Source organism: Cynoglossus semilaevis, chromosome 9 (genome assembly GCF_000523025.1).
Source record: "Cynoglossus semilaevis isolate Cse_v1.0 chromosome 9, Cse_v1.0, whole genome shotgun sequence".
Taxonomy (NCBI): domain Eukaryota; kingdom Metazoa; phylum Chordata; class Actinopteri; order Pleuronectiformes; family Cynoglossidae; genus Cynoglossus; species Cynoglossus semilaevis.
In genome coordinates, this window is record NC_024315.1 from 14,072,264 (window position 1) to 14,085,482 (window position 13,219).

General features: G+C 44.1%; 1 protein-coding gene across 2 annotated transcripts in view; it reads left to right on the forward strand.

Moving 5' to 3' along the window:
- sh3pxd2aa (SH3 and PX domains 2Aa) overlaps positions 1–13,219 on the forward strand; it is an 81,132-nt gene that overhangs the window by 14,868 nt on the left and 53,045 nt on the right. For both annotated transcript variants that reach the window (XM_008317354.3, XM_017035268.2), the window contains exons 3-5: positions 9,341–9,416; positions 10,951–11,027; positions 12,159–12,250. In XM_008317354.3, coding sequence (XP_008315576.1) covers positions 9,341–9,416; positions 10,951–11,027; positions 12,159–12,250 — 245 coding nt within the window. The remainder of the gene's footprint in view (positions 1–9,340; positions 9,417–10,950; positions 11,028–12,158; positions 12,251–13,219) is intronic.

A 13,219-nucleotide genomic window follows, 5' to 3' on the forward strand; every position in this document is an offset into this window, starting at 1 on the left:
TCATTCTGATTAATCTTCTGTCCCGGATCGTGAAACTCATCTTTGCCTTTTGTCATTGAGCTCACGCTGTTTATTCGACGCTCCAGTTTGATCCCACTGTTTTCAGAGGAACCTAGAATTCCCCCCTCTGTCTGAACCTTTGCTGCAGAGATCCTGTTGGTGTCAGCAGGAGGACTGAAGTCATGTTTACCGACTCTGTTACTGTGACAGTCGTGGTCCTAACAGAACCAGCTGTCTGCCTGACAACTGTCTGGTCCAGAGAGGGGTCCCAAAAAGGGGTTTCATATCCATTAGCTAACACCGGTTCAGTGGTTCCTATTGTGACGGGCGCAGAGTGATTTGAGCTTATCTTTTTTGTTTGTCTGGAATAACTACACACTCGTTGCAAATGACAGGTGACGTTTGTTTTCTGACGATGACCAACCTGAACTTTTTCCACTCAGGATTAGCGCTCTGTTTTACGTGGGGCAATAAAAGGTGTAATTTTCAGTTTAAAGGGCAATTTCAGATATTTTTGTGGTTGTTTTCCCTGAAACTCCACTCACTGCTAACCCAGGTTAAGAACTTTGTAGAAGCAACATTTGGGTTGAGTGTGGAGCAAATGGCAGCTTTGACTCACAGTGGGAACTTATACTGTAGCTGTGATCAAAGACTGTTAGGAATTTTGAACCTTTTAGGAAGTTTTTAGGATGTTTCGTGGAAACATGGGATCCAGACCACAAGTCCAACACCGCCCCTCCGTCCTTGAGGTGTTCTGTGGCTGCAGTGTAACTCATGTGAATGTGAGGGGCCATTGTTTCAGTCTGCAGGATAAAGGGCTGCTTTATTTTATTTATAGGTGGGAGAAAAAAAGAGAGAGGGGGTTGGAAGGCAGTGGACGGACACCTCTGAGTCCAACACTGGAGTCACAGTCGGGAAAGGTTTTCCCATGGACCTGATGTCTGTTGAGTAGAAACAAAAATGGTGTGGGTTTTTCCAGTAAAGAATTGAAAAAGGCTGTGCAGAAAAGTAAGGGTTAGGGTTATTACTTTAGTTAATTATTGAGCTAATAATGAACTAAAATATCTGTGTACTTATTTGTCAGTTCTAGGATGAATTAAAGATTTAGTCTTAATCACAAATTAAAGATGTTTTGTTCACAAACAAATTCACACTAATATTCACACCTGTAGTCCCTTAGGAGTGAACAGTTTACCTGAGCTGAAAGAACTTATATTTAGTAACAGCATCCTGTGTTGGAGAATTTTCACAGTAATCAGAGTAAATCCTGTGTTGAACAAAGACATCAAATTATAAATTATGACTCAGTGCAGTTTCCCTACTGTGGCCTTGCACCTGGCCCCACTCCCCACTTTGGGAACCACCACCTTAAGCCATCAATTAATATGTTGATAATCTCACTCATTAGTTAAACATAATTTTAATTATGAAATTAAAGACCACATTCAGTTTGTATCTGCTGCCCACAGAGGTCAGAGGTCAGGACCCCTGCTTCTCAGTATTTGACTTTACATGTTGTCCCAGATGAGTCATGTTCTGCTCCATGTTCTTTAACTCTGTCAGCTGATGGACATTCAGAGAGGATGATGGCGCCTCCTCTGGAGGGAGGAGAGTAGAATAAGTGCAGTATGATTTATTAGTGGCTGAATGAAGGCGGTGGAGGACGAGCTAGAAAATGGAAATGAGGAAAAAAAAGGAGACAAAAACCTTGGGCAGCATGTCTCTTGGAGAAACACGGGGGCAGAGCAGAGGCAAATGTTTCTAAGAGAAGAGAAAGCCTTGAAATGTTTTTTTATGAATGCTGTTTCGGGCGGGGCGGGGGGGGGGGCTTGAATGACAGGCACAAAGAAGAAGAAAAGATAAAAGAAATCTGTCCTCAAGGCACAGAGACAGAGACAGGATGGAGATGTTTAATGTTCTGTGGTGATGTCGCAGCAGTGAAGTGTTACATATCAACACCTCATTGACTAAAGTTGACCAGAACCTGATCAGCTCTACGACTAGTTCATTCAGAATCAGCTGTTTATCACAGATCACAATCTGATCAGATTTCCTTTTCTTATGAGTGATCAGATTAAAAAGTGGGTTTTTTGCATGTAAACTGCTGAAAGGAGAGTAGGAAGTAGTGCAGCTCTGTGGTACTGTAGTATCAGTACTTCATCAGTGTCATTACTTGATCAGTACTTCATCAGGGTCAGTATCAGTACCTGTGTCTGTGTCAGTATCAGGGTCAGTATCAGTACCCGTGTCTGTGTCCTGCTCGGCCTCTGCTGCTGTAGGTTAATGAATGACGACTGTAAACATCCCAGGGACCAGGACACACCCACTGGACAGCAGACATTAACGGTTGGTGTCAGAGGGTGGAGGAGGAGGAATTGTGGGATGCAGACAGGTGGAGATCAGAGATGAGAATTCTCACTAGGATTCTGGGAGAAAGCCAGGTGTATTCTCCCGCTGGAGCTAATCTCACTCAGTCTGGAGCCTTAGGTTGTTTGTCTCCACATCACACACACACACATACACACATCACACACACACACACACACACACACACACAGTCACAGAGCATGTATCACTCCACCAGCTCCCTCTCCTTTCATTCATTCTGTCTCTGGTCTCCTCTTCTTTCCCGGCTCTTCTTGGTTCTGTAGAGTGTGCAGTGTTGTGTTAATTGTTAGCACTACACTGGCCTTGGGTGTGAGCAGATGACAGTCTTACATACAATGATGTAAACTCAGCTGACGACTCTCTGACCCCAAGCAGTTTCAAAACAGTAAAACCTTTTTTTAGAGTCAATCTGAACAGTCGGTGTAATTCTGGAGCTCTGTGACTAAAGGTTGACCTGTTTTTCCTTCTCTGTTTAGTAAAAGTCCTGACTCCACGTTCTTGTGGCTTTTTCTGGAGCTGTTCGCCTCAGGCTTTGATTAAAAAAGAAGAAGAAACACAACAAAAAAAAATAAACCAACAAAAAAACCCCTCTCTGCTCTTTGAAAGCAGCCTCACCCTGAGTGTGAGCAGAAGTTTAAGTAGAGCAGCCAACTTTAGAGTTCACTGCAGGCAGACAGGAAGTCTTCTCACCTGAGCCACAGTTCAGAGATTGATCCTGACGCTCAGGACAAACTCCGAGCAGTGTGTCGTAACCGCAGCCTGGCTCAAAGTGGGTTACTGGGAGGGCGACGCCTTGTGTGTGTGTCCTGTGGACCATTTGGGTAAGACAAGAGTTTGATGGTCACTAAGTTGCTAAGTTTAAGGTAAAGTTGTGACTTTTGTGACTTTTACTGCCATAGCTAAATCAATAGATACTTTTGACTACTGCCCCCTGCTGTATGTCAGTGAGCTGGTCCTGTTCCCACTGTGAACTCCATCTGCCCATCAGCAAAGCACAGACAGAGGTGTCGACCAGTGAATTTTCAGAAGCTCTGGAACGTAAATTTCATCGACATGTGTGAAGACCTGATACAGGACAGGGCCAGAACCAGAGATCTTTGTACAGTAAGGCAAGAGTAGGAACCACCAGTCCACCGTGTTCCCCTGTAGATCTGTTTGGTTCTGTCCTTTACCTTCGTACAGTCTACAATCTTTCAAATGTCTTCACCTTCAATGGTCTGTTAAAGCCAGGGGTCCGTCTGGGTTGGGGTTAGTGAGGAGCCTGCGCAGGCACAGAGGCATTAATGATCATCAAGCAAAAATCTGGTGAACCCCCCCCCCCCAAAACAATCTGTCCTATGTTTTGAGGTACTTCTGTCTACAACATCTTAGGAAAACACACAGGGGTTTGGAACTGTTAGAACTCATTCAGGAACTTTTTACATCCAATTTAGTTTGACAGTTTGAGGTTTGTATGAGCAGTGACGGCTCGGGGTATAAAAACGTCCACTCTGTCGTGTGTTGCGCGGCTCCAGACGCCAGCAGGTATTTAAAGAAGACAGAATTTCGATTATATTTAGGGCCCACTCCCAGCCTCAGTGTGTCCCCGGAGTCCTGTTGTTAGAAATGCCACAGCAGCCTGTGAGTCTGAGTCTGAGTCTGTGCAGTGATGAACGAGCCTCTGTGGAAAAGCAAAAAGTCACTACGTCCCTGCACCTGTTGTCTTATTGAAACAAAGGGAAGCCTGGCCCGCCACGAGGGACCGAGAACCCCACCGCGTTGACATCTCAAGGAACAAGACGCGGGTTCTAAAACAAATTCACCGCCCACTCCACTCCCTCATCTGCATCCCAGTTCTAGAAGGAACGGGGATACGAGCCTCTCATGTTCCATTATATATACTGTGCCAGCCTGGGGCAGTGTTCTGTACAGAGCTGGTGCCACTGAGTGGGTTTATATTTAGACACACAAGTGTGAGTGATTGTGGCCGTTAAGGGAACACACCCCACCCCCACACTCCTACTCCTCAAGCTCATCTCGGGCATCTGTCGCTGAAACTGAAGTCGGCCCGCATGTTCGGACTCGATTCATCTGCGCCATTAGCTTCTCTCCTGCTGTTATGAGCAGCTGAGCTGACGCAGAAAGTAAAGTTTAGGTTGGACACCAGATGGACTGGTTCTCAAACAACGGTGTGTTGTTTTCCCACTTTTCCCAGGAAGGGAAAGGAGGCAAAGAAAGTCAACACGTCTACATGTGTACAGAGAGATACGCGTCAGTCTTATCTCTGGACTGTGTGTGTGTGTGTGTGTGTGTGAGCAGGCTGCTGAGTCCACTGTTTAACTCACTGTCACCATTTCTGCATGGTGCTGTGGTCACATGACCATCTGCTCACCCTGGTCACGAGCTACTCCAGAGGGTCAACGTACACATGTTGACGTCCAGACTGGTCCGTAGGGCCGCTCTGAAGTCTCCCGTGGTCACATGACCACTCACAGGAAGCGGGGCATCAGTTCCCCGCTCAATAAACAGTTTGGCGTTCCCAAAGTTGATGCCAACCGACTTGTGGAGCTCCATATATGGAGCCTCTATTCTTAGAGTGGGTGCCTGATATGAAGAAGGGGCGGCTGTTGGAACTGTGCCACACATTTAGAACTTTTTTAAGACCAAGGAATATTTTGATGTGGCTGCAGGATTTGAATTGTATCTGTGGAAAATTTGCGATAATACAGTCATAACCGTAGTATTTAACAGAAATAATATTTTATAAATACAATCTGGTTAGCACCGGAGTGGGAGGAATTAGGAAACCAGAGGAACTAATAATTATTTTAATTTCCCAGCCTGGGATCAAGAAAGTACATCTATATATCTGTAACTCAAGTACAAGTGTCTGTTTATTAGGAAATATACGGCCTGACTTTTTTATCAGTCCCCAGATTCACCCTGCCTGTTCTGTACACACAACTCATCTCCGGCAACAGTGATGGAGTAAACGCTGCGTTTGGATATTTTTACACTTTTATTTTACAAATAAAATAATTAATCTGCTGCAGTTTAGCCAAAAGTAACTTAGCGCTATTTCAACTCATTTAAATTGTCTAAAAATTGTCTAAACTGCCACTGGTGTCCTCGATCAGGCACTAGACCAGTGGTAACTGACAGTCGGCAGCCTGAGAACTCTAGGTTGTTGGTCAGTGGATCACCACAGACTCACTATCTGCCAAGGGCCATGAAGCGCCACCAGGTGGTCCTGTTTCACGTTGGATGAATATTGTTTGTTTGTTTGTTGTTGTTGTTGTTCTTCTAATCATTGAAAGAACTAAAACATTGAACCTGTGTGCATAAAAATGTATCTTTCAGCTCTTTACACCAAATAGTTTAGCTGTGGACAAACATAAAGTTCTGTGGTTGGTCCACTGAGAAACAGGTCACTGGAACTATCACTTCTTTCCAGAACCAGTTGTTGTAGTGCTACGGGGAAACCCAGTTTGTGTAACTCTCCCGCCTTATCAGTACCAGCTCCTTTCGAACTATGCATATTGGTTTTACTGTGCCAGTACTAGTAAGTACAATAAAAACACGCAAACATTCTGGTACTTTTATCCAGTGTCTGGTGCTAGTTTTTGCAGTGTTCATGCATAAGGCTCCCTTTACTGTTCCTGTTCAGTGGTTTCGGTGCCAGTGGTGGAAGGTTGTACTTGCACACAGGTTCTGGTACTGTCCCTTGGTCCTGGCACCAGCCCCGGTGCTGTGTTAATTTTTTTTTTTTATCCCTCCTGGGTTCGTCTACTGCTGCAGTTCTGTCTGAGGAAACTCCACAGCAGAGTATATTTTGAAAGAAGTTTAAAAAAAAAAAAAATCTCTAAACCGCTGTTGTAAATCAATTAAACCTAAAGCAGAGATAAAACATGGTTCTCTCTCAGGAATACGTGTCAAAGCTTTGCGCAAAGACAAAGTCTGAGCGACAGAGCGGAGGTGCGTCACAGTAATCGGTACTCACTCACTGACAGCAGATAAAAGAAACCTCATCTTCTTCCGCTCTCTTTTTTATTACCCTACTCCCAACATTCACTCCAGTGGTCCAGTGCTGCAGAGCGTCATCCAATCAGGTTGCTTCACAACTCTTCTTGACACCCTCTCTCTGCTGGTTACCAAGGAGACAGTGAAGTGAAGTCTGGGAAGTGGAGCAACGGTTTAGAGAATGTTGAGAATGAGTGTTTTTTTTCTTCTCTCTTTTTTTTCCAGCCAAAAATTATTTTCTTTTCATCTGACGTCCTGTGGATGGAGCGTTACCACCTGCTCCGACGCCTGTGTCCTAACTGTACCGTAGCTGAGGAAAGGAGGTGTGGGAGGGAGGGAGGAAGGAAGGAAGGGAGGGAGGAAAAAAGGAAGGAAGAGAGGGTGGGAGCATTAAAGGAATGAGCAAAAGGAAGATAAAAAGGAAGGCTAGGTAGGAGGGCAGGATGGAAAGAAGGAAAGGGTAAAAGGAGGGAAGAATGAAGGAAAAGAAAGGTGGGAAAGAGAAAAAAAAGGTTAAATGGAAGAAGGAAGGGAGGGAGGAAGCTTCACAGAAATTAAAGATAGAAGGGAGGAAGAACTGTGGGTATGAAGTGAGGAAGAAAGGAAGGAGGGAGGTGGGGGAATGGTGGGGAAGGACAAAAGGCATGGAAAAGGATAAAAAAGGGAAGGGGAAAAAAGAAAAAAGAAAGGCAAAAATGAAGGGAAAACAGTAGGGAGGAACAATGGGAGGAATCATGAAAGTTAGAGAAAGGTAGAAAGAAGGGAAGGATGGAAAGAGGAAGGTAAAATGAAGGAAAGCAGGGAAGAAGCTACACAGAGTGGTGGGTATGACGTTAGAAAGGAGGGAAGAGAGAAAGGGGAAATGATGGGAGGAAGGAAGGAAGTGCTGTACAAAACCGATAAAAAAAACACAGGGGGAAACCGAGGGAAGTAGAAGTCACTCCTGACTCTCCACTGTTTTCCCTTGATGCTCTTCTGAAGCCCTCCCTTCTTCACCATCCATAGTGAAGACGTAGGTTCAGATCCTGCTGTGTTCCTCTCAGCAACACCCAAAAGTTTGAGGAAAGGACTTGACATAAATCAACTCCACCTGCCAGCCCCTCCCCTCTGCCTTTTGCTGCCTTTTTTTCTCTCATCTTTAAATAATTCAGTGTCAGTGTAGAGAAAAACGAGATCACTTTAAATCAACTTCTCCTATAATCTAGGTCTGAATGGAAGTCCTGCAACTGGTTTTGACCACAGGGAGGCGACATCCTGGTTCCTCCACAGATAGAAACTGTTTGTCCTCAAGTCTGAGATCCTTCAACAATCTGCTGCTACTGTCGTCATAGATTTAAGGACTGGAAAGTCACCTCTCTCCCTCCCTCTCTCTACCTCCACCCCGCCTCTATTTGTCTGTGTCTCTCTGTTTCCTTCTCTCCCTCACTTTCTCGCTCACTTTTTCCTCATCTCAAATCTCCAGCAGAGTAGAACCAAGACAAAAGATACAGTTGAATGAAAAGGTGGCTGCAGACTGACAGATGGACAGAGGGGATTGGATCTGGCAACAGATACGTCAAGTGGTGTGTGTGTGTGTGTGTGTGTGTGTGAGAGAGAGAGAGAGAGAGAGAGAGTTCTAGTTACCCTAGGGTCCCCTCCAAACCGTGGGCATCAAATGTAGACACCACTGTTGTCTCTGCTCTCCTCTCTGTTTTGGTTTTTAATTCCTTCCTGGACCTTTGGCTCCTTACGTGCGCCAGCATAGCGTGCACGTGCACACCCCTCAACTCCTACACTCCTGCCACCTCCTCCTCCGTCTCTGATTACTGTGGGGAACAGTTTCCTGCAGTGCTGCACAATACAGTAGTGCAAGTCTGCATCCCTGCTCTGCTTCTACTTTCTCACTTAATCCTGGTCGGAAGTCAGTGTGCACAGTTGAGACAAACACACACACACGCGCGCACACACACACCTACAGCTCTTGCCTTCTTTTGCATTTCTCTCCATCTTCTTTCTCATTTTTTTTATATCACTCAATCTCACCCTCTCTCCCATTTTGGACTTTCCTTCCTTTATCTGTTTCTCTCTCTCCCTCCCCCTCCTCCCCTATATCTCCCTGCTCCTCCAGCCCCCTCCTCCTGCACCTCCACCTCTTGTGTCAGCACTTCCTCTTTCACCTTGTTTCCTTTGCTGCGTCGTGCTTTGTGAATAAATAGGATGTTGTTTGACTCCAGTGAAACCTACAGTGTCCTTACTCCCCACCGTCCTGACGCTCCACAGACCAAAGGCGTGCTCCCCACCGTCCTGACGCTCCACAGACGTGAATGACATCATTCCATTTCTTTTAATGGGACACACGCTGCTGGTGTGTCAGTGTGGCTGTCACCCCCCAATGTGCTGTTTGTTCACTTGTAATGGCCACAAATGACTTTTGTTGTTTTTAGCAGCAATTTTTTTTCTTACCTAATGGTTCTGCCCAGGCAGGGATTCAAACCAGCAACCCATACATGTACACACTTAAGTATATATTTTTTATGTATATGTACATATATTTATACTCATTTAAATTTTTCATATGTCTTAAACAAACAGTTTAACTCTCAGCTCCACCGTCAAATTCATTTTGGTTCATGGTCCGCATACAACCCAAGTAAAAGTGGGACGGACCAGTACAATCTTAATCTAATTAACTATAAATGACAATAAGTCAATTTTCCCCTTTGTCCATCCAAGGAAGTTCAGGTATATTAGATATTTATTATTAATTTTATTTAATGAATGATAATTTTACAGAAAATATCCTGAACTAAAGTTTTTTTTATTTTCAAAATGAATTGGACCGGATTGAACACTCGGGCTGGTTTTGGCCCACGGGCAGTATATTTGACACCCCTGGTCTACACGATAACACATGACATGACCCTTATATTGATAATCATTTTCCTAAAATGTTTTTTCTGTGTATGTTTTTCAGATGCAGATACTCGACAAGTTCCCCATTGAGGGAGGGCAGAAAGACCCCAAAAAGAGGATCATCCCTTTTCTTCCAGGTTGGAGCCGCTCTCGGTTTTCTGAACAGTCACCTGCGTCCAGATTAAACCACTGATTTTCTGTGGTTCTGGTTCAGCTTTTTTCATTTCCCTTTTGGGGGACATGTCTTAAGTCTCCACTGGGTTTGTGAATATTTTAGAGATTCAAGATTTACTTTGGAGTTAGGATTTGTATTAGAAGTTAAGGTTGGCATAAGCTAAGAAGCTGGACAAATAATTATATTTTTGCAAAATGTAAAAAAAAAACCCCACTGTGTTTGAAAGTGTGTTTCTGGTACAGCTGTATTTGTGGGGCCTTTTTAAATGTGAAACACTGTCCTTGTGAGGACATTTTGCAGGTATTTATTTCATCCTGTTGTAACTTGAATATTCCTTCTAAGCGTGTGTGTGTGCGCGCGTGTGTCACTGTATTGATCACGCTCATGCCATGCTCCGTTGCTGCAGCCTGACATTCAGCCTCGTGTTGACCTACAGGAGTTTGTGTCAGTGATGTCAGTGGTGATGTCAGTGATGGATGGTGCTGGTGGTGGCAGGTCAGTGTCTGGGGCAGAAGGCCTGACACTGATTCTCCTAATCACACTGAAGCCTGGTGGGCTTGTCTGAGGACATTCTCAGTCACGCGGGTCTTAGCTTCAGGATGTAGACCCACTCGACCTGCCTGAGTCATGACGGTGGCTGCAGTGTAGGGTCAGTCTTATGTGGTCGGTGGTTTTGGTGTCCATGATAGTACTATTTCAAGCCCCCTGCAGTGAGAACACCTATGAGTTCCGGTCTGTACCTAGTTCCTGGTACGCCTTCATAGGTTGGAGTTTCTGGTAGTCTTGTTAATGCTAACATAGTTACTATTATAGAAACACATGTTATCGGTGCTGCCCCTACTGCCTGGTACCAGTTATTGCAATGGAACTGCGACTGGAGACGGTGACATCTGAGCAAAAATCCTGTTTGTCAATAATGAAAGCGTGTGACAAACAGAGGTCAGCAGGATCGCAGCACCACACATTAGCACCATCTACTGATAGGCAGTGATATCAAACATTCTGAAGTTCTGCTCCCTTGCTAATGTTCTAAAATAATTTAAAAAAATATATATTAAGCTCTAATAACTGTCTGTTTAGAACACCCGTGGGCCAAATGCAGCCCAGCAGGTCATTTTGTGTGGCCCGTGGGCCTTAAAAAGCATTTAATTGCCTAAAAATAAAGTCCATGCTGCTGAGTTTGTTAACCTGATAAATCAAGGTTTGTTTTTTAATTACACAGAGTAATGTACAATATTTGTGATATCAGACAATAATAATCAATTGCAGAAACGTTTTTTAATATGTTATAGAGCAGTTACATCGATACAGTCTTCCATTTACAACCAGCCCTTCAACCAGAACTGTATTGGTGATGTGCCCCCCCAGTAAAAACACCCCTGTGTTAGAGAATGACCACCGTGGGCCACACTTTGATTTTTTTTTTTGGTTGGTTGTTCCAACAATCAGCTCCTGTCTTGTTATTTCTGACATTTCCAACATTTTTTTCACTCCAGGCAAAATCCTGTTCCGGAGGAGTCATGTGCGGGATGTGGCCATGAAGCGGCTGCGTTTCATCGACGACTACTGCAGGGTAAGCAGACTTATTGTTAACCTCCGCATTTCTCCCACTCACCCAGGGGAATGTCCTCCAGGCTGTGGGGGTCAGAGGTCACTGTCTATACAGTGCATTCACATCCTCTAAAGCAGTGGTTCCCAAACTTAAATCGGCATCGTTGTGTCCTCACGTCGGCACATTTGTTACTGTTATTAAAGACATCTCCACTAAACTAAAATCTTAAAATAAATAAATAAAACAACCAAAAAAAACCAAAACAAAACCCAAATCAGTGCAGTTTCCTCACTGTGGTTCATGAAGCTGGAATCAATTTTCCCTGCTGTGCCTCCCTACAGTGGCCTCAAGACACCTAAGGGGGCTGGGAGGCAGCGCCACCTGTGTTAGCCTGCAGAGTTGCGATATTAATTAATGGTGAATAGAAAATACATTCTAAAAGTTGATGTTTCTTTACATATTTTTTTTAGCAGAAGCTAATGCTTTGGGGGGTGGAGGGGTGTGGGGCTTCGTCATGAAAAATTTCAGAACCTCGACCCTAAATGTATTTATTTATCTATTCATCCACAGAGCTGTGTTATGTGCTGTCAGATGGTTGAAGCATGAAACAGGAGTCCACACGGTTTAATCCCAGCTGACTTCTCAAACCACACTTAAAGAGAACTTTTCATGTCAGATTAAACATGGACTTTAACACTGCTCACATTCAGGACCATCTCTGTGGGAAAACCTGATTCTCTCCAGCTATTGGTTGGTTTGTTAGACAGCACATCCAGCTGCTCTGGTCCATAGCCCAGGTTCCAGTACATGATATGAGAAGAAAAGTGGCTGGTGCTCATGCTCCAGCAGCCCATTACTGTACATAAGATATGTCTGTTGTGGAAGTGGGCCAGGTCATTAAATTTTGATGGTGAATCAGTCATATGATCCTCTCTCTTGTTGGAATTGGTCAGTGAGAACCAAGCCGGCAGGAAGTCTGGATATATACGATTGTTTTACCTTCTTTATCAGCGTGGATGCTTCATGACCATGGGATACACGAAGACATGGTATTTTTAGGCTATGACTGAGAGGAAGTTGAAAAAAATGTGTCCAACTGTGTCCCTCACTTCTATGGTCATTAATGCCTCTTTTTCATCTTTCTCTCCAAAGGCGCTGGTTCGACTCCCTCCTCAGATTTCTCAGAGTGAGGAGGTGCTGCGCTTCTTTGAGACCAAAGCCGAGGATATCAACCCTCCAGTGGAGTGAGTGTCACCTGCTGACCACACGCCCCACAAACACTGGTCACAGTACTGATCCATGAGCTGCTGTCCAGCAGTGAGAACAGTTCCATGGTTCCAAATACGATGATCCTTTGTTTGTAAGAACTATACAAAATACCATTAGCAATTGAAATGGTCTTAAATAACAGACTACACAAAACACACATTTCTTTACAGAAACACTGCACATCACCATTTATCTCCTCTCTTTAAAAGTATAACTTGTTAAATATAAAAAAATGAGCTAAAAGAGTTCCTTTCTTTATAGAAACACTGTAAAACACTGTTTGTGTCTGTGGAAGAAATTCTTCCCACGTTCTGTTCGAACACCTGAATGTCACTTAGGCTATGACCTGAAGTTTTCATAGCAGGTCTTTTAGGTGAATACCGCCACCTACTGTGCTAGAGTGTGCAGTCTCACGGTACGACCACTGACTTTTTGAGATAACGCAGCCCTCTTCTTTTGCCCTGATGCCGGATGCATTTTTTTAAATTTCAGCCGATGTGAATTGTGACGCATTTGTATTGATTTAAAATAATTCACGCTGCACTGTTACGTCCCTGGTTGTGTCAGGAACGCCATCTTGTGTAGAGTAACTTGCAATCTAAACTGAACTTTGTCACACCAAATTCCAGATTGGTGAATAATTTGTTGAATTTGTGTCTTTTTGGTTGAAAATGATGTTTGAAGTTGAAGTTAGAAAGGCAGCAGCAGAGTTTGAAATAACACTGTCTGGTGTGAAGAGTAGCTGTGTTAAAAAGTATCTAACAGCAGGAAGTAGCTTTTTTGTGTTAAGACAGAGGCTTAACATAATCTCAAGTACATGTCCAAAATCCTGCAGCATCATTTAAATTCACTCCCCAGTTCTCGGCCACCTCCACTTAGGTTTTTACCCCTGCCTGCACCCAAGAATTTATTTGAATACATTTCTCTCTTCACAACCTTTCTTT